This window comes from Phodopus roborovskii, unplaced genomic scaffold, assembly GCF_943737965.1.
Source record: "Phodopus roborovskii unplaced genomic scaffold, PHOROB, whole genome shotgun sequence".
In the NCBI taxonomy this organism is placed as follows: domain Eukaryota; kingdom Metazoa; phylum Chordata; class Mammalia; order Rodentia; family Cricetidae; genus Phodopus; species Phodopus roborovskii.
In genome coordinates, this window is record NW_026126541.1 from 12769691 (window position 1) to 12791162 (window position 21472).

The window sequence follows — 21472 nt, forward strand, 5'->3', positions numbered from 1 at the left end:
CAAATAAAGTTTTTTTTTTTTTTTCTTTTTTAGTGTGTTTTACTATGGATCCTGTGAGAAAGTTTAAAGAACAGAAAGAATCTGGGTTAAATGGGTCTGACTCCAACATAGTTTATTATAACATTAGCAGAGGAGTCTGCATGTTGGAAGGTACTTACCAGCAAACTAAAAATGACCTTTGTCAGGAAAAAAAGAGGGTGGGGGGGAGGAGAGAGAAGAGAGAGAGAGAGCCACAGATGGCTAGGATCTATGATAAACATGGAAGGTCAGAAGACTGGAGATGAGCACAAGTTTAAAAATATAACTAGGTCCAAAAAGGAAAAAATAAAAACTGTTAAGTGTCTTAGGTAGGACAATCTCATGTCCAAGATTTTTAATTAAAAAAAAAAATGCTTCTCAAAATAGATTAAGAAATAACTTTATTTTTTGACAATCCGTGATTGAAAAGGCATGTTTCTGATCCCAAGTAGACAAGACACATAATGTGAAATGAAATCCTCTTTGAAAATGTAGCTTGTAACTCATTACACTGCAAAGAATCACGTTTTTAAGCTGCAGCCAACATTTGAAACTGGTAAAACACTCTATCCCAAGCTTTGTAGCAGAAATTTTAAAGCGTTATCAAAACCATGTCAGCCAAACAGGGAGAGCAGAGGCGTCGACTGTTGCCTGTGATGTAAGGGGAGCACTGGAACCCACCCGTGGCCCAAAGGTCACTCCCACAAACTGTGGGCCAGAAGGCTGCGGGAACAGACACCTCCTCCTCCACTGCAGGTCTGGGTGTGGCTTTGCTCTGCAATACTTCTAGCTCTTCAGTTGGTCAAACTGGACTTCTTAGAAGAGGCTTTGTCAATGTAACAAGCACAGTGTAGGACGGGGAAAGTATAAGGGTACTGGGGACCTGAAGCGTACAAAAAACAGTCACTTCTTAGACTTGCTGATGCTCAAGAAATCAGAGACACCTCCCGGGAGGGTCTCATGTGCCTGAGAGCGTGTGCCAGAGACAACACTGCTTAGAGGTAGCTCTGGTTCTGCTTCTTACATAGTTACAATCTGCCACGTCCTGTCATGTGGGAAGGAAGGTTCCGATATTTTCAGCCAAGTAAAAGCTTGGCTCCTCCTCACTCACAGAAAAGGGTAAGAACGGGCTTACAATGACTCCACCTAAAAAAGCAGCTAATTCAGAAACCTGTGGGGTGGGGTGGGGGGTGTCCACAGATCGACAGAATCCCTGCTCTTGGGCTCTAGGAACTGGACCTGCAGAGTGTGGTGGAAGTGTGGCGTGTCCACAGCATGCGGGGAAAGGGACAGGGACTGCTGGAGGTGCACACATGGAGAATTTCTTTTACACACTGCATAGCACAATGGCACACACACAACAACCAAACAACTTCATGGGGGTGGGGGAGGATGGGCTGACTGCACTCTCAGACTCAAAGATGTCTGTGCTCTCAGCAAATCCCACCTACACTTCACACAGGAAGAAGTGTTCCTATTATCTACATGGTATAAGGCCTTACAAGAAGCAGGCAAGTTCAGAAACAGCGTGTTCTATTACAAAACACTTTCTATATATAACCTGAAGTGTTGAGAGGTGTGCCCCCTCTACATGTGTACTACTGGACAGTCCCTGAACCCACAGGAATACAGCCATGCTTGAAAGAGAACTCAAGCAGGAGCAGGGAATCGAGGGCAGAATTCAGGGTGACACCCTTCCAGCCTCCGTCCAAGATACAATGCTCTAAATGTCAAGTTGAAAAGGAAGAGGAAGGGCAGATATTCAGACCAAGTCATGTATACAATTACCTAAAAGATACTGAAAATAAAGCCTAGAAGTATTCCTTTGTAAAAACCCAATAAACTGAAAAATTCAAAGGAGAAAGTGGCGTATAAGAGCCTCCCTCCCCGCTCCCTCTTCAAATAAATCATTAAATACACTGGGCAACATAATTCCATCTTTTATCATAATAATATAAACAATTTCCATCATCATCCTGAATATTACTTTATAAAGATATATATTTAAAGGCTTTCAAAGAGTTTTCAACCCAGCATCTGAAAATAAAGCATTAAGAATTCTGTATACAGTAACATTCATATGATAAGTGTATGAATTTACAACCATACATTATATATATGTATATATATATTTATATAAAAAACAAAATTGGCTGAAAGTTAAGGCTACCTACAAGGTTGTCGAGGAAAATTAAGCTTGTCAAAATAATTATAAAATTAAAATTACACATGCATTTTTAAACCATGTAAAGTTCAGCATCCAAAGTTTTCAAATGAACTGCAAGAAAGAACTACAGACATCTACATTTTCTTAAAATGAACTGATGTTCCCACATTACATAGACACTTCTATTTTTCACCAACCTCAAAATGTAACTCAAAACTTAAATGTTTACAGTTTGGTACCCGGCACTCTTAGAGAATAGGGAGCCAATGGCAGGCAGGCAGGCAGGCACATCATTCACAAATGAGCTGTAAATTTATAATACTGTTGACCTGATGCAGCTGAGATTCTGAACTTCAAAACAAACTAAGAGTGAACATTTCATTAATAATCACATGTACCAGCTATCACATGATAAAGGTTTCAGGCTTTTCCTACTCAGAGTAATTAATTTAAACATGGAACAAAATAAAACCAAAATGCACTTGAATAACCTCATTTGAAACAATACAATGTCACTTTGCATGTGTGCCTGCTACTGAATGGAAATTCTTTGTGGACAATGCTGCTTCTAAGACTAGCTTCAGAAAGAACTGTAGGTGTGACTGCAGCCCTGGACCAGAGGCCTCTGAGCATCCACTGAGGACCAGAACTTGCTGAGATGGAGGTTTATTATGAGTGAGTAAGTGGGAGGGCTCACCACTGACAATGTGGTGAGCTCTGTATGTTCAATTTGCAATTGAAAGCTAGTTTGTTTATCTTTCCAAACTCTGTACAACACTTGTTTTAGGATGAATACTAAATGGCAATATACGCATGTTTTTAAGACAGTAATGTTCAGTGAGACAGGTACTTTGTTCCTGTTGATCCAAAAGAAAACACCACTTTATACATGATTAAAATTCAGGGTTTCAGGCACTATCTTATTAAAATTAGCACCTCAATTACTAGTTCCTGCCATACAGGCTAATGTTTGTGACACATGACCTTTTTCTTTGAAAAGACCTTGATCCTGTTTAATGATAAAAATATATCTATGTACTGAATCAATATCATATTTCTGTAACTCATGGCTTTTTAGTAAGAGCTGGTTTGCCAAAAGAAAATTACTCCAATTCTACAGCAGAATCTTAACTACAGAATTTAGCATCATTGAGAAACCAGGCAAAACAATATTTATTAATACTTAGTGATGTAACAGGTTTGTTTTTTTTCCCAAATAACTTTAAACATATTTTCTCTGGCAGTTTTTCAGTAACAGTATCTAAAGAATACAATATTTAAGGTCAATATACAAAATCACCTTAGGGAATTACTGCAAGATGCTATTTGCCAACATGGCCTAGCATCTGTCTTCGTTTACCCTTCATCTTTGTTTAACAATAAAATCCAAGAAATAAAATTTTAAAACCACCGAGAAGATGAAACAGGTGATTGTCTTTGTGAATCATACATACTGTGAAAGATGAAGAGAATGCAATAATGTGCTTAGAAGCCAAATCCAGAGAATGCTTACTATCGCTATGACCCAGTGGAATGCAAGGTGGGAATAGGATAGAATTTGGAGATACGGCTCTGTGCTGATGGATTAAGACATTCGGATTCCCCCGTCATTTTAAAAAACACTTCCTGCTCCTGAAGTTTCCTGGCAAACTCTTCTTCCAGTGTCTTAAGAAGAAAAAGACAAACAATTATGCATTGTCCATAGAATTTACTCTGACCGCCCAGGGTATGGAGGGATGGCTCAATGTCTCTTGGGAGGACCAGTTCAGTTCCCAACACCTACACCAGGAGTCTCACAACTGCCTGTAAGTCCAGCTCCAGGGGACCTGATGGCCTCCATAGGTGCCTGCATCCACACAGCATACCCACACAGATATCCATGCATACAGATAACTTCTTAATCTTAAAAAACAAAAACCTCCTAGCCCCAAACATTTTATTCAGTAGTTAAGACCACACACTCCACAGGCCCAGGTTCAACTCAGCTCAATCAGTCCGCTGCTACAGAAGAAAGGCACCAACTAACTTACCTTGTTAGTATGCCAAGTGATCATTAAATCTAAGCACCCAGCAGGTGACACCTACTAGTAACTGTCACCTACTTTTTCTGTCCATTACTGGCATGTCTTTCTCCCACACTGAACAAAAGACATATAAACCTACGATATAAACTTTATTCATCTTACATCCCCACAATACACAGCAAAAATACTAAGTGTTTGATAAAGAGCTGACTTTGTTGAAACCTAATCCTGATGGTTTCCTGAGGTTAACCTATTGAGTGGTGATTAGGTCACCAGAATGGAGCCCTCCAAGTGATATTAGCATTCTTTTAAAGGACAAGCAGGGAGTTTCTTTCCTGAAGAGGGCAGCCCTTCCTAGAACTCTGAGCATGCCAGAACTCTGGACATGGACTACTCAAACCTCCATCTTACAATATTTTGTTACAGTGAACTGAATGGATAGGAATCCATGACTGTAAGTCATTTAAAGAAAAGTACTATTGTTTAGGTGCTATTGTACAAGATTGTTTCTCAGAAGATGTAAAACATGAACTTAGCCATGAATCAATGTCAGAAACTGATAGACAGGACAGAGAAGTTATACCAGACAGGGGAAGCTGAAGGAATGGCTACCCTATCCATGCTGCAGCACACTGAGAACAAAGTGTCTAATGGGAGGGAAAGTCAGAAAGGCTATAGCTCAAGTGTATCATTGAGAAGGCTTCCAAGTGCAGGATTGATATACTTGACAGAACTGGGAGCAGAAGGCAGGAATGTTGCAAGCTTGAGGTCAGCATGGGATATAAGCAACTCTCCCTCCCACCCCCACTCAAAATAGCAATAGTAACAGCACCAATGAACAGTCAAAGCAACAAATACTGAGGCCCTGAGACACATGCCATCCATCCCCTTTTAACTTGTTTTTCCTTCTTCTTGAGACTGGGCTCCATTTAGCCCAGGGTAACCTCAAATTTATCATGTAACTGAGAATGACCTTGAACTTCTGATCCTCCTGCCTCCACCTTCCAAGTGCTCAGATTTCAGGCATGTACCATCATCACTGAGATGTACACCAGACAGGAAGCTCACAAGAAAAGAAAGGTTGATGTCTTAAGGGTTAATAAAAGAATTCGGACAACAGAGTAAAGGCCAGAGATACAGTGGTTAACCAATGAACCAGGGCAGCGGGGGAGTCCAGTTACAAACAAGAGAAATGGAAGGAAGGAGGAAATGAGCTATTCTTATATTTTGTAATTATATTTAATTCAAGGACCTTGTTACTGTGGCTTCAGCTGACAGCAGACTTGGCTGCCACTGTTTTCTTCCTGTATTCCTCCCTAATGCCCTAACCCTATACTACTCTCCAAGGGGAACTATTTATAATTTCCCACATGCAATATTTCTGCTCAACTATTTTCTCTGCTGTCCTCTTCCTTTCCAATCTGCCCACAAGTCATTTTTCACGCTTCTTACTCCTCCCACCTGGCTTCTTCGTCTTCCACCTCCTCCCAGGGACCTCAGTCCTCCTCATGTGCTCCCATGCTCTGCTCCCCTGAACCCTGTTCTAACATACCCCCTACTTGTATCACTTCTCCCAAGGCCCTGGACTTTCATCTCTGTACCCATCATGTCACTGCGCCTGACACAAACAAAGTAAATTACCTTTTTCCTTGGCCTCAGTTTTTCTCTCCACTCCTTTAATTCTTGGCTGTGCTCCTCATCTAACTCCTTCAGTTTCTGAGTCTCATGTTCAACCAACAGGTGGCATTTTTCATTCTGAAAATAAAGTTGGTATTAAATGTTTTTCAGGTCAATGGAGCAATTTTTAACAGATTCAATTTTCTTTTAAAGTGGCAAATTATTGTCTAGATATCATGCTGTTATGGAAATTCAAATTCTTTAAAAACTAAGTGCCACTGTTTTAGAAACTTTTATATCTTCTTGTGAAAAGTATTAATTATCATATAAAGCTGTTCATATAACATATGTAAAAAGGTAACTTAAGTAGAAATACTTTGGGTTTTTGCTTTTCTAGTTGGTAAAGAGTTGGAATTATTGAGTATTCTATTCCAGTAAATTAACCAAATATACAGAGTTTCAAAATTACCTCTGTTACTCTGGAAATGTAAGCATTTTGGGCATTCCCTAGATAGACTATACAGTCCACATAAATCCCAAAAATAGCCCTCTAAAGTCTAATTTCCCACTGGAAAAAATTGTCAAATGTGTACTATTTTTTTTTTCACAAAACCAGAAAAAAAATCAGCCATATCCTTTTAAATTAAAAAAAATAAATTAAGAATCTTAAACACACCATCATCTAATACTAAAAGCTATTTAACAATGCTTCCAAAGACTATCCCTCAGGTTTTAGTTTAGTTTAGTTTAGTTTAGCTTCATGCCCACATTCACCCCAGTCACATGAAATAGAAACAAGAGTCTACGGCGCCGCACAGCCCTGCTTTGGGGTCTATGCAGGCAGCACACACTCTCAATGCTCTGGCCCTTTCATAAGCAACATGTGCAAACTTTGGTTGGCTCGAATTTTCCCCACACTGGCCACTGTGTCCCATGCCGGGCTCCTGAACCCCACCTGCAGCTGATGCAGCTCTCGGACATTGGCTTCACACTGCAACTGCAGATCCCGCATTTGGCTCTCGTGCTTTTGATGCTGAGCCATTCTCTCATTTTTCTGCCTCTTTTCTTCTTGTGCAGCAAACTACAAATAAGAAAAGCAAAAGCTATTTAGTTAGGAAGAAGTGTACTCTTTACATACTCTAGAGGTACACTGAAACAAATCTGTGGCCTATAAGACAGAGGGAAAGGGAAAGGAAATGACTTCCGGTTGTTGCTGAGCAAGTATCACAGCAGGGACATGGTTTTGACTTCAAAATCTGTCCAAGTTATCTCATTCTCATGGTCTACGATCTGTCAAGGGAGAGAGAGCTTTTCCCTTTACGGTCCCACACATGGAAAACTGAGTTGGTATATAACATGTAACTTGTCCCATCCCAGAAAGTTAAAAATAACAATCCCAAGGAGAGGCTACTTGTCTAAACCAAATTATGAGGTACTTTTCAGGGTCATTCAAATTCATTAGCTCCTGAAAAAGAAAAGAACGGAGCATGTCTAAGCACCTGTTTAATTTTGTCACGGTCCTGGTCTGGTGTGGCTGTTGAGTTAATTCTCAGACTTTTCTTAAACATGGCCATTCTGGTTTTGGCTTCACTTCGCTGAATCTTGGGTAGTCTTGCTCGTTCCTGAGTCTGTCTGTTTTTCAATTCCTCAATGAGTCGTTGATTATAACGCTGCATTTGTTCTGTCTCCTAAGAAGATTTAAACAGACTTGATTCTCAGCACCCACAGGCATGTTCCAAGATGGCATTTGTTAGTACTTCCAGTAGGTGCCCTCTCCCTAACTGCATAATTAGCAACAAAATGTTAGGCAAAAACTATTTATAAGAAAAGTTATTAGATGACATTAGTGTTAAAACAAAAATTTTCCCCAATTTCAGGAAAGACTTGTTCTTAAGATACTTGAATCACAACTGGAACCAGCAAGATGGAAGATGAATATGACAATTTATTAGGTCTTTAAAACACTGTAACTAATCGAAAAATTTGAAATCAAAACAAATATGATAATCACATACTCAAAACTCAAAAAAAAAAAAAAAATTAAGGTGAAAGATAGAAATAAGGCCAACAATCTGTTCTCTAAGAAATTAAACTGCACAATTGAATAAATTTCCTTTTCATTCACCTTCTCGTGGCGTTTAAGTAGCTGATGTCTCTGCATGAAATACTGATCTTTAAGTTGCTGTTTAAGCAGCTGGTGCTTTTCTTGTAAATGTCGCTCTTCAAGCTCCCAAATCGCAGCTTCTCGGGCTACAAGGAAGTGGTTTGCAAAATGTCACTTGGTTCTTTTAACTAATGTCCAACATTCCCCATTTTAATATTTAATATTGAAGTGATTTATATATACTAACTTATACACACAAATAGACATTCTAAGGTATAAAAAAATGTTACCAGTGTAAAATAGCATTTATTACCACTCTATATTTTTAATGTCCTAAACTAAGAATGTCCTACCAGGAATGGCAAAACCCCACCTTAGAAAGAAAAAAAGAATCTAGTATGGGGAATAAGAACTTAAAATTCCATCCTATCTTCTTCTCATTGTATGGTTATATATCATATAATTACATTTGTAATTATAAAGCATAATGAGTATATAAAATTATTCAGCTAGAACGACATGTTTTAAGTTGGGGTTTATGTTTGTTTGGGGGGGGCGCTTTGTTTTTGAAGTGCTGAGAGTTGAGCCAGGCCCTTAAATCCAGGGCACCGTGCGCACACTAAGTACATATTCTAGCAGTGAGCTACATCCCCAGCCCATGTTTTGAGAACACTTTTAGAGACACTTCTACTGTCTCTCACAGTACTTCTCAATTTTAAAAAAAGAGAACCTCTTATTTTAACTTTATCTTTCCATTTGCCACCTAGCAAAAAGAAAGCACTCAATACTCCACAATGCACATCCCAAGGCAATGTTTGTGAGACACTTTTTGTTGCACACACACACACACACACACACACACACACACACACACACACACTGTGAACTCCCACATACCTCTCATAAGCTGCTGCTTGTTATTCAAGCACTCTCTCTCAATATTAGCCAACTCTGCCTTCTGTTGCTGGATGATCTTTTTCAGAGAGCCATCTAATTCTTGTTGTTGCTTCTGAACAAATTCTTGTTCCTAATAGACACAATTAACCATCTGTTACTATGTATCTACTGAATTAAACATTCAGTTATGTAGTACCTATGTATTAGTGGTTAGTGAAGTTTCTTCTTCTCTTTAGGGGAAAAGTGATGGAGACTGACCCAGGGCCTTGTGCATGTAGGGCAAGTACTCTGGAACTGAACTTTATCCCTGGTGGTGAAGCTTTCTAAGTGAAGTTTATAAAGCTAGTGGGATTTAAAAAAAAAAAAAAAATCACTAAAATTATACTGTACAGATATAGCACAAATTTATTTGTCATCTAACTCAAATCTAGAAAAATATTAGAATGTACAACATTCTAAATTCACTAGTAAGAATGATACACATAAAAAGCGTACATCCATTCATAATTAAAATGTTCTATTTCATTAACAGCTTTGGGAAAATAACAAAATTACAACTTCTGACAAAGAACGTTTGCTCCACTATGGTATAAATAGAACAAGAGTAAATAAAAAATTCCTTTTAAGAATAGAGGCAACTAAAAACAAACAAACAAAAATGACCACCACAATATTTAACCCCATTTTTTTCAGAAATAGACTAAGGTAGAAAGACCTTGCCTGAACTCACAGCAGAGGACAGTGCTTATCATCTGTAACCTGTACCTACAAGAACAACAGTTTGGTTTTTTGTTGTTTTTTTTTTTTTTATTTTGTTTTGTTTTTGGTTTTTCAAGACAGGGTTTCTCTATGGCTTTTGCAAGCTGCCCTGGACTAGCTCTTGTAGACCTGGCTGGCCTCGAACTCAGAGATCCTCCTGCCTCTGCCTTCCAAGTACTGGTATTAAAGGCGTACACTACCAACACTTGGCAGAACAACCATTTGAAGGCAAGAGAAATATAATTTAAGGCTAGGAAATTATTTCAATGAAGGAATTCTAACAACACATTTGAGACTCACTAATTCACTTAACAAATATAAGCTTAATGCCTTCCATTTGCCAAATTTATGCTTTAAAGAAAAAGAAACTGAGTCTGAGCCAGGCAATAGTGGCGCTCACCATTAATCCAGCACTCAGGAGGCAGAGTCAGGAAGATCTCTGTGAATTCAAGGCCATCCTGGTTGATCTACAGAGCGAGTTCCATAACAGAGCGAGTTCCAAAGCTACATGGAGAAACCCAATCTCAAAAAACAAACAAACAAACAAACGAAAAAGGTAAATCTGGATCTCTATCCCCTGTTGGTAGTAACAGAAGATAATGTAGCTCCAAGGATACAAAAACATAGGTTTCTACTTTAAGGCTGAAACAATACTTAATCCACAGTCCTTTTCTCTTGTGCATCCAGGAAAGAATCTAGTCCCAGCTCTATTTCAGAATGGTTCTTTGGGACTTGGACAAGTCAGACAAGATCTGGATCACTGCCAGCCTGGTCCTTAAGTCACACAGACTGGCAAACTCCTCCAAGAGCTGGCCTATGGCAGTGCCTCTGGGGCTGGTCATTTCAGGCTGTTGTGAGGGAATCAAATGTCACCACCATTTCATCTGCACAATCATGTCTGCTTTACTACAAACCCAAATACACAGCAGCAGAAACAAAGACTAGTGAACTGGCTCTATAAAATGCAACCAGTGCCGGGTGTGGCACACACCTTTAATCCCAGCACTTGGGAAGCAGTGCAGGTGGATTTCTTTAAGTCTGGGGGCCTGCCTGGTCTACAGAGTGAGTTCCAAGACAGCCAGGGCTTTACACACAGAAATCCTGTGTCGTCCCCCCAAAAAAAAAATTGGGGGGACACCCTTCTATTTATTTAATCATCTAGAATAAAGCCTCTTAGGTTTTATTCAAGAGATGCAAACTTTGCATGCCACTTTTTAAGCAGTTACAACAAATAAAGGGATTTACATTCTTTCCTACAACAAATATTTGTAATAAAAATAGTGTTCATTTTAACCTCTGATACAAGATTTCTACATGTAAACCTGTTCAATAAATGCTTAACCTGGAGATACAGTGAAGAATTTCTTTTGGTCAACATTTTTATCATTGGGTTGCATAGTAGATTTTTAAGTATCTGAACAAACGCTTAATTAGCATATTGCTGACTTTACATTCACAGAAGTCAAATATCAAAGTATAAACTCAAATCAATAAATACGAGAAACAAAAAAGTAAATAAAAGCTACGCCACTAAGTACATGATTTCTGTCTATGCCATTTGTGGGTATGTCATTGCCCTTAAGATCTGGATTACACAAGCTGAGAGTTTAGTTCAAAAAGAACTTTGTTGAGGTATTCAATACATGCCTGACACTGCTAGTGCAGGCTGACTCAGCACTCGTCTGACACTGCTAGTGCAGGCTGACTCAGCACACGTCTGACACTGCTAGTGCAGGCTGACTCAGCACTCGTCTGACACTGCTAGTGCAGGCTGACTCAGCACACGTCTGACACTGCTAGTGCAGGCTGACTCAGCACACGTCTGACACTGCTAGTGCAGGCTGACTCAGCACACGTCTGACACTGCTAGTGCAGGCTGACTCAGCACACGTCTGACACTGCTAGTGCAGGCTGACTCAGCACACGTCTGACACTGCTAGTGCAGGCTGAGTCAGCACACGTCTGACACTAGTAGGTATAGTGCAACTAACTATAATCAATAAAACAGCCCCAGAAGACAAACTAAGGATCAATAAGTCGGAGTCAAGGTAGGCAGTGATGGGCTACTATAGGCATGCTTCCTGACAGAATCTAGCAAGGAACCAGGCTGCTTCACAGCTGAATAAGCAAGCAGAGTTTAAATGACAATATAGATGGAGGATACCACACAGTTTATATTCAAGTTAAAAAATACCTGAAAAAGACCCTTTCACACAAATTAATATGCTTCTTTACTTCAAGTGATGTAATTTTAATATTATTGCCCATCTATTAAATTTCCCAACTTCAAAGGCCAAATACAATACATTTACAGTAGAAGTTGTAACTAGAAATTGCTCTTAGGAACAGAAACTAAGAGAAATTTCACATTCTAAAAAGTCTGCATGAATTACATTCTGCCTTTAAAAATACCTATGAGGTTATCAGTAGACGTCACAAAAGCCAACAATAAAAGAACCCAAACTAAGAAATCCAAAAATCATTTCTAAAACTGGTCTCATATACTATGAAGTCAGTGACCTTTAAAAGTACAAGTTCAAATTCTGATAAGTAATTTTCTCAGCTCAGTCACTAACTCTAAGTATTAAAGTTACAGCTTCCCGTCCTAAAAACTATCAGACGTTTATGACAAGGTGGACTACTTGTATGAAATTTGATCACTTACTCAACAGATTTACTCAAAAATGGTAATGATCAGAAAAAGGTTTATAAATCATAATTTCTTGTTTTAAAAAGTATATGCCAATTACTTTTTAAATCTAATTTGGAAGTGAGGAAACAGAAAAGGCTGAAGTCAAGCTGTATTCTATCTACTCCAGTAGGATACACCAAACTTCACAAACACAATTTACCATGTTACATTGGCTAGCCTTCCCTATGGGAACTGTGAGAAAGAATACAGTTTGGAATTTCAGACATAATTTCAAACTACAGTAATAACAACACCTCAATATTTATTATTGACAATTTGAATGGACACAAACAGAAATAAAATCACTACTTTTACCATGGCTTTTCTGACCATATCCATAATCAAGACATCTAAATTGTACGTAATCAAAATGTCACTTCACACAAAGATACAAATCTAATCACAGCATTCAATTTCTCACATGTGCAAAGTTTATAAAACTCTACCCAGAAGATAATTTACTTTTCCTAAAAATTATGTAATTTTCAAGTTAAAATCTACGGTGGGGAGGAAGAAAAATAGAGCCCTCCACTGCAAGCATTCGGCTTCCAACTCTCCTGCTGAGGCCATACAAAGCGCTGGTCTGTAGCAGATCAGCAGTCTTCTGTGCCCATGTTCAGAGTGCAGAGAAAGGATATACGTACTCCATCCCTGCATGAAGCTGGTACCAGTGAGAACCAGGTGTGAGAACTCGGAAGAACACTGTTAGTACTAAGTTCATGCCACACTATTATTACTGTTCTTATTGGCATCAGCTCTCAATATTCTACACTTCAGCCAATGAAGTTAACAATGAAAGGCACATGTGAGTCAAAGAAAGCACAAGTAAAAAAGAAGGCACCTCCCACAGCACGCGCATGGACTTACATCCTGCATTTGAGCGTTGAAAACTGCACAAGATGACAAGTGAAAAGACTGAATCATGACCTGAGCAACACCCTGTGGGTCAGAACAAAACGTACCTTCTAGGTAAGAAAACAGACATCTGGATGACGTCATGTAGATGGAAAGAATAGGTCAAGTCAAGAAACAGAGGGACCTATCTCCCATCTATAGAATAAAAGGTGAGAACTATGTCAGTGGTTTCCAAACTCTAATGTGTTACTTGTATCTATCAGTGGAACTCCTTTTAAAAGCCCCCCCCCCACATAGATAGATAGATGATAGGTAGGTAGGTGGGTGGATGGATGGATGGATGGATGGATGGATGGATAGATAGATCTGTTTATAAATCAGGTTTAAAATGGTACTCTTAAACAATGACATCCTAAACTTTGCAGGCAAATGACAAAACTAGAATAAAAATCCTGAGTGAGGTAACCCAAAACCAGAAGGACAAATATGTACGTATTCACTCATAAGTGGATACCAGACATAAAGCAAAAGATACCCAGGCTACAATCAACAACCCCAGAGAAGGTTGAACCCTCTTCCACAAACAGATGGAAGCAGATGCAGAAATCCAAAACTAACCATTGGGCCAAGCTCCTGGAGTACAATCAAAGTGAGGGAATAGCAATAATATGAACAAGGAGTCAAGACCATGATGGGGAAACCCATAGAATCAGCTGACCCAAGCTAGTGACAGATCATTGACTCAGGTCTGAAAAATGGGGAACCTGCATAAGACTGAACTAGACTCCCTTAATATAGGTGACAACGGTGTGACTGGGGGCACTACATGAGGCCACTGGCAGTGGGCCCAAGATCTAACACAATACACAAACTGACTTGGTGGACCTATTCTATATGGAGAGATACCTTGCTCAGCCTCGACACATTGGTGTGGAGGTGGGGAGGTGCCTTGGTCCTGCCTCAACTAGATGATGGGACAGACTTAGTAGACATCCTAGGGGAGGCCTTACCCTCTCTGAGGAGCAGATGGGAGGAGAGGGGAGTTGGGGGGGGGGAGCAGGAGGAGAGGAGGGAGGGAGAACTGGGATTGGAATGTAAAAAATAAATTAAAAAAAGAAAAAAAATGGTGCTCTTAGGTCTTAAAGGTGACTTACCTGCTTAAGCCCCATATGGGGGAAGGAGGGAGAACTCTCAAAAATGCTGGCCTCTAGAAAGCACAGATAAATGAAATAGGAAAGGATACAAAGGGAGGGAGGGGGTAGAGAGAGGGGAAGGGTAGAACAAAGAGGAACAGAAAAGGCCTCTTTTACACACAGAAGCAACACAACCCCACAATTCTTGCCTTAAATACGAGATCCTAGGAAAATAGTCTGAAAGTCTGTGGACTAGGTATCAAATATGTACCAGCTCTACAACTATGACTTAAGAACTCTGAAAAAAAGTCTAAAAGAGACTATAATATTACCAAAGTTTAGGAAACTTATCAAAGGAATAAATATTTTTGGAGTGCTACAATCTGAACTCCACTAAATTTACAGAAAGAATTTAGTATTAAATTTTATCTTTCATGGGAAAATAAAAGCCAGCTCCCCAAATTACATGGAAAGTAATTTTAAAAAGAAAAAAAGCAAACTAAAATTAAGAATACAGAATCACTCAATTAATTCAACAATAAATTCTTTTCTTATTTTTATTTTATTGAGCTATATATTTTCCCCCACTCCCCTTCCCTCCACCCTCTCCCATTCTACCATTTCCCCTGCCCTCACACTCCCAATTTCCTCAGAAGTCTTTTCCCTTCCTCAGTGGATCCATGTGTCTCTCAAAGGGTCCTCTTTGTTAGCTAGGTTGTCTGGGGTTGTGGCCAGTAGACTTGTTGTCCTTTGATTTATGTCTAATATCCACTTGTAAGTGAGTACATATTACATTTGTCTTTCTGGGTCTGGATTACTCCACTCTAGTTCCGACCATGTCATTGTTTTATACTGCTGAGTAGTACTCCACCGTGTAAATATAACGTATTTTCCTTATCCATTCTTTGGTGGACAGGCATCTAGGTTGTTTCCAGGTTCTGGCTACTATGAATGATGCTGCTATGAACATAGTTGAGCAAATGTCCTTGCAGTGTTGGGGGTGTGTCCTTTGGGCATATGCCCAAAAGTGGTATTGCTGGGTCTTGAGGTAGATCGATTCCCAATTTTCTGAGAAACCACCATACTGATTTCCAAAGTGGCTGTACAAGTTTGCACTTCCACCAGTAGTGGAGGAGTACTCCCCTTACTCCACATCCTCTCCAGCATAAGCTGACATCAGAGTTTTTGATCTTGGCCATTCAGACAGATGTCAGATAGTACCTCAGCATTGTTTTGATTTGCGTTTCTCTGATGGCTAGGAGTGTTGAGCATTTCCTTAAGTGTCTTTCAGCCATTTCAGATCCCTCTGTTTAGATCTGTACCTCATTTTTAAAAATTGGTTATTTGGTCTTTTGACATCTAGTTTCTTGAGTTCTATGTATATTTTGGAGATCAGTCCTCTGTAAGATGGTTTGGTAAACATTATTTCCCACTCGGTAGGCTGCCATTTTGTCTTGCTGACAGTGTCCTTTGCTTTACAGAAGCTTCTCAGTTTTAAATGGTCCCATTTATTCATTGTTGTTCTTAGTGTCTGTGCTGCCAGTGTTATGTTTAGATAGTGGTCTCCTGGGCCAATGCATTCAAGGCTACTTCCCACTTTCTCTTCTGTGAAGTTCAGTGTAGTGGTTTTATGTAGAGATCTTTGATCCATTTGGACTTAAGTTTTGTGCATGGTGATAGATACAGAACTATTTACATTCTTCTACATGTCAACATCCAGTTATGCCAGCACCATTTGTTGAATATGCTTTCTTTTTCCCTTTTATACTTTTAGCTTATTTGTATAAAAAAAAATTAGGTGTTCACCGGTATGAGGGTTAATGTCACCATCTCTGATTCAATTCCATTGGTCCATGTGTCTGTTTTTGTGCCAATACCAAGCTGTTTTCATTACTGTAGCTCTATAGTAGAGTTTGAAGTCAGGTTTGGGTGATGCCTACAGAAGTTCCTTTATTGTACAGGATTGTTTTGGCTCTCCTGGGTTTTTTGTTTTTCCATATGAGGTTGAGGTCTGCGAAGAATTTTGCTGGGATTTTGATGGGGATTGCATTCAATCCGTAGATTGCTATTGGTAAGATTGTCATTTTTACTATGTTAATCTTACCTATCTAAGAGTATGGGATATCTTCCCATTTTCTGATGTCTTCTTCAATTTCTTTCTTCAAAGACTTAAAAATCTTGTCATACAGGTCTTCCACTTGTTTGGTTATCCCAAGATATTTTATGTTATTTGTGGCTATTGTAAAGGGTGATGTTTCTCTGATTTTTTTCTCAGCCCACTTATCATCTGTATATAGGGGGCCTACTCATTTTTTGAGTTAATCTTGTATCCTCCTACATTACTGAAGCTGTTTATCAGCTGTAGGAGTTCCCTAGTAGAATTTTTAGGATCGCTTATATATACTAAACTATCATCAGCAAATTGTGAAAGTTTGACTTTTTCTTTTCCAATTTATATCCTCTTGATCCCCTTTTGTTGTCTTATTGCTCTAGCTAGAACTCCAGGTACTATATTCAATAGATAGGGACAGAGTGGACAGCCTTGTCATGTTCTTAATTTCAGTGGAATCGCTTTGAGTTTCTCTCTGTTTAGTTTGATGTTGGCTGTTGGCTTGCTGTAAATTGCTTTTATTATGCTTAGATATGTTCCTTATATCCCTGTTGTCTCCAAGACCTTTATCATGAAAAGGTGTTGAATGTTGTCAATGGCCTTTTCAGCATCTAATGAGATGACCATGTGGCTTTTTTTTTCCAGTTTATTTATATGGTAGATTACACTGATAGATTTTCATATGCTGAATCATCCCTGCATCTCTGGGATGAAGCCTACTTGATCATGGTGGACAAATTCTCTGATGTATTCTTGGATCTGGTTTGCCAATACTTTATTGAGTATTTTCACAACGATGTTCATGAGGGAGATTGGTCTAATTCTTTATTTTTGTTATGTCTGTGTGTGGTTTGGGTATCAGGGTAACTGTAGCCTCATTAAAAGAATTTGGCAATGTTCCTTCTGTTTCTATTGTGTGGAACAATTTGAGGAGTACTGGTATTAGATCTTCTTTGAAATTCTCATAGACTCCTGTGCTGAAATCATCTGGCCCTGGCTTTTGTGTGTATGGGGGTAGGGGGGGTCTTTTGATGCCTGTTTCTATTTCCATAGGAGTTATAGGTCTATTTGTTTATCTGGTCATGATTTAATTATGGTATGTTGTACTTACTCAGAAAACTGTCCATTTCCTTTAAATTTTCCAATTTTGTGGTATACTGGTTTTTGAAGTATGACCTGATGACTCTCTGGATTTCCTCAGTGTCTATGGTTTTATTAATTTGGATATTTTTTTCTCTTTCCCTTTTCATTAGTTTAGATAAAGGTTTGTCTATTTTGTTAATATTCTCAAAGAACCAACTCTTTGTCTCACTGATTCTTTATATTGTTTTCTTTGTTTCTATTTTTGTTGATTTCAGTTCTCAATTTGATTATTTCCTGACATCTACTCCTCCTGGGTGAATTTGATTCTTTTTGTTATTGAGCCTTCAGGTGTTCTGTTAATTCGTTAATGTGAGGTTTTTCCAGCTTCTTTATGTAGGCAGTTAGTGCTATGAACTTTCCTCTTAGTCCTGCTTTCATTGTGTCCCATAAGCTTGGGTATGTTGTGAAATCATTTTCACTGAATCATTGTTTTCTATATTATTTAAAACCACATTTAAAGGACAATACATTGAAGTAACTGAAAAATTCTGTTAAAATATTCATTTATCTAGTTGTAAAAATATTCTGCTCAATTAGCTTTTGAATTCTAAATCAAAAAGAAATAACATACTAAAAATCTGTCTTTGAAGTTGATTGTTGTTGATCTTAAAAAAAAAATGTATGACCTACCATTTAATAGTAAAATTTACCATTTTTATTCTAAATGGTTTTCCAATAGGCATTCTTTTTCTAAGCCCAGACTTACACGCCTATCCCCAACTCTGCCCTAAAGGTCTCTAGCAAGCACTGGCCCCACTTCCTAAAAAAAAAGGCTCCTGTCATGATAAAAATCAGGTAGCAGTAGCGATTGTTACAATGACGAACCCATTTGCTCCTTTTATCTGGGATCAACTTTTTAAACATTTCAGTTACTTTCATATTAGCAATTTAAACATCACCAACTATATATTCAGCATTACTAAAAAAAAAAAAAAAAAAAAAAAATCCTGGTATCTATAGATGGGGAAAAATTCAACATTAAATAATACAGTTAAATTTCCTCTTTCAACCATGGTTTACTGAGCTGAGAGAAAAGGCTGCTTTCTGTTTTTAGTAGCATGAAGCTGCTGCTGTTACCTGGGCATGCTGGCTTTGTGTAAGCTCCTCTTTCCTGCGTTTCATGAGCTCTTTTCTCAGCTCTTTGGGTGCTCTCTCCACTTCATTTATAACCTACAGTGTATAAGCATGCAGGAGGTGGGGAAATAATACTTTCTCCACAGAAAGCACATGCGTATGTGATCAGAAAGCTACAAATCAAAATTAAAGTTGTTTAACGATTTCTTTCAACATGCATTAGCATAAGCGTTAGTTGGTGGGAAAGAATAAGAAGAGAGAGTGTGCTCAATCTCAGTGCAGAAAGGGACAACACAGCACACAGAGCTTCATTCATTGCTTGATTATCCCCACGCACCCATCAGTGTAGAAGTGCTCACAGCACCAGGGCTGAGGTAAAAGGGACAGATTCAAATGCCTTCTTGAGAGATCAAAAATTACAAACACACCTATCGATACTATTTGAAACGCTAAACACATGAAAAGCTAACTCAATTTACAAAGTGCAAACTTTACAACAGACTTGACACCATCAAAGAAATACTTCTAGGTGACCCCCTTCATGACACCAGGGTAGGAAAAGGAAGAAGGGAAGTGGGATTTCAAATGAACAAGGGAAAAATAAGCTTTTTTCCATAAAACATGCCACTTTATATATACATGGTGTGACAAAAATCAATACAGCTAATGACCTTTTGTAGGACTGGATAATATTCTCTGATGAAACTGAAGCCAAGCTGGTCAACATTAAAAATCAGTAAGGCAAGCACTCTTCAAGTTTACTAAACTATGACTTCTTACACCAAGGTATGTTTTAAAATGAAGTATATCTTTAAATTCCTCCTTTTTTCCCCAAAAAACCTAAATGTGACTTTCACCCATTTAGTCCAGATCTCAAAAAGGAGCATGTGTTTGCAAGTAAAAGCACCAGAAGAGCCCAGATTCCAAGTCACCACACGCCACTGACACCCAGAAAAGAGACTGCTTTTGATTTAACAGTGTCCTTAAAGTTCCCATTAGCAATTCCTCGTGAAACCAAATCACCAGTTTTTAAAAGCAAGAGACTCCCCAAATGCAAGAAGTTTGGCAATGAGGGAAAAAATAACAATAAGATTATCCAACATAAATACATCATGACCTGAAATATAACAAGTTAAAACTCTCCAAATTCAGAACAGTAACTACAGACTTATTCACCCAGAATTAAATAATTAAGTCTTAATTTAATCTGATACAAACATTAATCTCTCAACAAAGTGGTTTTGGTTTTTCTTTTTTAATTAACACAGATCTTTATCATGGTATATAAAGCAACCCTATATAAGACATAACAATAAAACATCCTTTTAGGAATGGTGGCTATAGCAAATGAAGCTGCACACCAATATTTGACCTAAGGAAAGCATCAAGTACTTGCTGTTACAGCTCAGGCCATTTGAACACATCCTTAAGATTCAATAATATAATGTTCAGTTTTCTCCCTAATTAAATGCTAAAGTCAAATGCTAAAATCTTGGTAGCTGAGATGTGTAACAAAAATGAAAATATCTTTCTTAGTTTGGTAGAGATATTTCCTTCCAATCCTAATAGAACTGATCACAATTATTTTCCCCTGAGATTGTTTATTTATACCCTGAAAATGTAAATCCTTCTCCTGCACCAAAGATGTAGAACAAGTCATAAAATTATCACTGAAAACTGCTTGGATATATGTTATTTCAATCTAGGAACAAAAGGACAAAATACAAGGGAAAATACAATCAGCTCTATAACTACATGGAAGCAGCTCAGAAAAGCCAAGACCATTTTATAATCACGTGACTTACGCTACTTTCAATATCAAGCTATTCAGTTTCTGCTTGGAAGAATGTCTAAGAAAATCAATGATCCTAACAGAGAAAAATGCAAACATCAAGTAATTTGTAAATGGTAATTCTTATGGCCACTGGTAAATACGACTGATGTTAAGTTCTCTTGAAAAAGTATTTCTAAATAAGGCCCTAAATATTGCATTAATAAGAGGCAAATGGCAGAATGAAATACAGCTTGGACTTTTATTTGAAGATTTGGCTCAAAGTAAGGGAGATGGACCACTGAAACCTCTTTAATTCCTGTTTTCTTGGCAGTAAAATGAGATAACATCTGACCTCACTAACTGCTACCTACCACTGTTTGGAAAAAGAACAAAGGAATGAATGAATGACTGCTATTCAGTTACCAGCTATTATTCCTAATTCCTTAGACTGTCTTCAATTTGCATTTTTAAAAACAGCTGTGATGATTAGCAATGGTAGTTAACTTACCTCCTTCTTGCGGTTTCTTAGCATATTCTGGAATTTGGACAGCTCCTTCTCTTGCTCTCCTTTGATTCGTTTAGCTTCATCTCGCAAGCGGTTCGTGTGCTCTTGTTCTAGTCGTTCAATTGTCTGTTTCTGCTGCTTCTCAAGATTCTCAATTTCCTGATCATATTGTCGCTTCTTATTCTGTAAAACAATGCAGTCTGTTACCACTCAAATTCATCAAATATTCAAGTAATTATGCATATTCTAAAGTATGCAAGGAAGGAAAGAAAGAAGTAAGTTGAAGCCAGATATGGTAGCACATGGCTCTAATTCTAGCACCGGAGAAATGGAGGCAGGAATGTAATACTACAGAGTGAGACACTGTCTCAAACAAGCAACAACAACCCCTCAAAAATAAAAGAAATTGAAAAGAAAAACATTTCAGAAAAATAATCTATGGAGGGAAAACAGAGTAAGGGGACTGCAAAAGCACTCAGTGAGAATACCTCTCATTATTTTCTTGAGAACCTGCTGTGGTGACAGAATACACAATCAACAAAGCACACAGCACAAACAACAGTCCTCAACACTTAGTTACAAAGCTGCAAAGAATTATAA

At 38.3% G+C, this 21472-nt stretch overlaps 1 protein-coding gene across 2 annotated transcripts in view; it reads right to left on the bottom strand.

Annotated features, from left to right (window-relative positions):
* Positions 1–402: 402 nt before the first annotated feature.
* The window catches only part of Slk (STE20 like kinase), a 54321-nt gene continuing 33251 nt past the window's right edge, over positions 403–21472 (bottom strand). The window contains exons 12-19 of one of the 2 annotated variants that reach the window (XM_051200088.1): positions 20876–21055; positions 18597–18689; positions 8828–8957; positions 7952–8076; positions 7326–7514; positions 6782–6907; positions 5851–5964; positions 403–3850 (exon numbers count right to left, since the gene is read on the bottom strand). In XM_051200088.1, coding sequence (XP_051056045.1) covers positions 3704–3850; positions 5851–5964; positions 6782–6907; positions 7326–7514; positions 7952–8076; positions 8828–8957; positions 18597–18689; positions 20876–21055 — 1104 coding nt within the window. In that variant the 3' untranslated portion in view covers positions 403–3703. The remainder of the gene's footprint in view (positions 3851–5850; positions 5965–6781; positions 6908–7325; positions 7515–7951; positions 8077–8827; positions 8958–18596; positions 18690–20875; positions 21056–21472) is intronic. The other variant, XM_051200089.1, reaches the window with a different exon arrangement.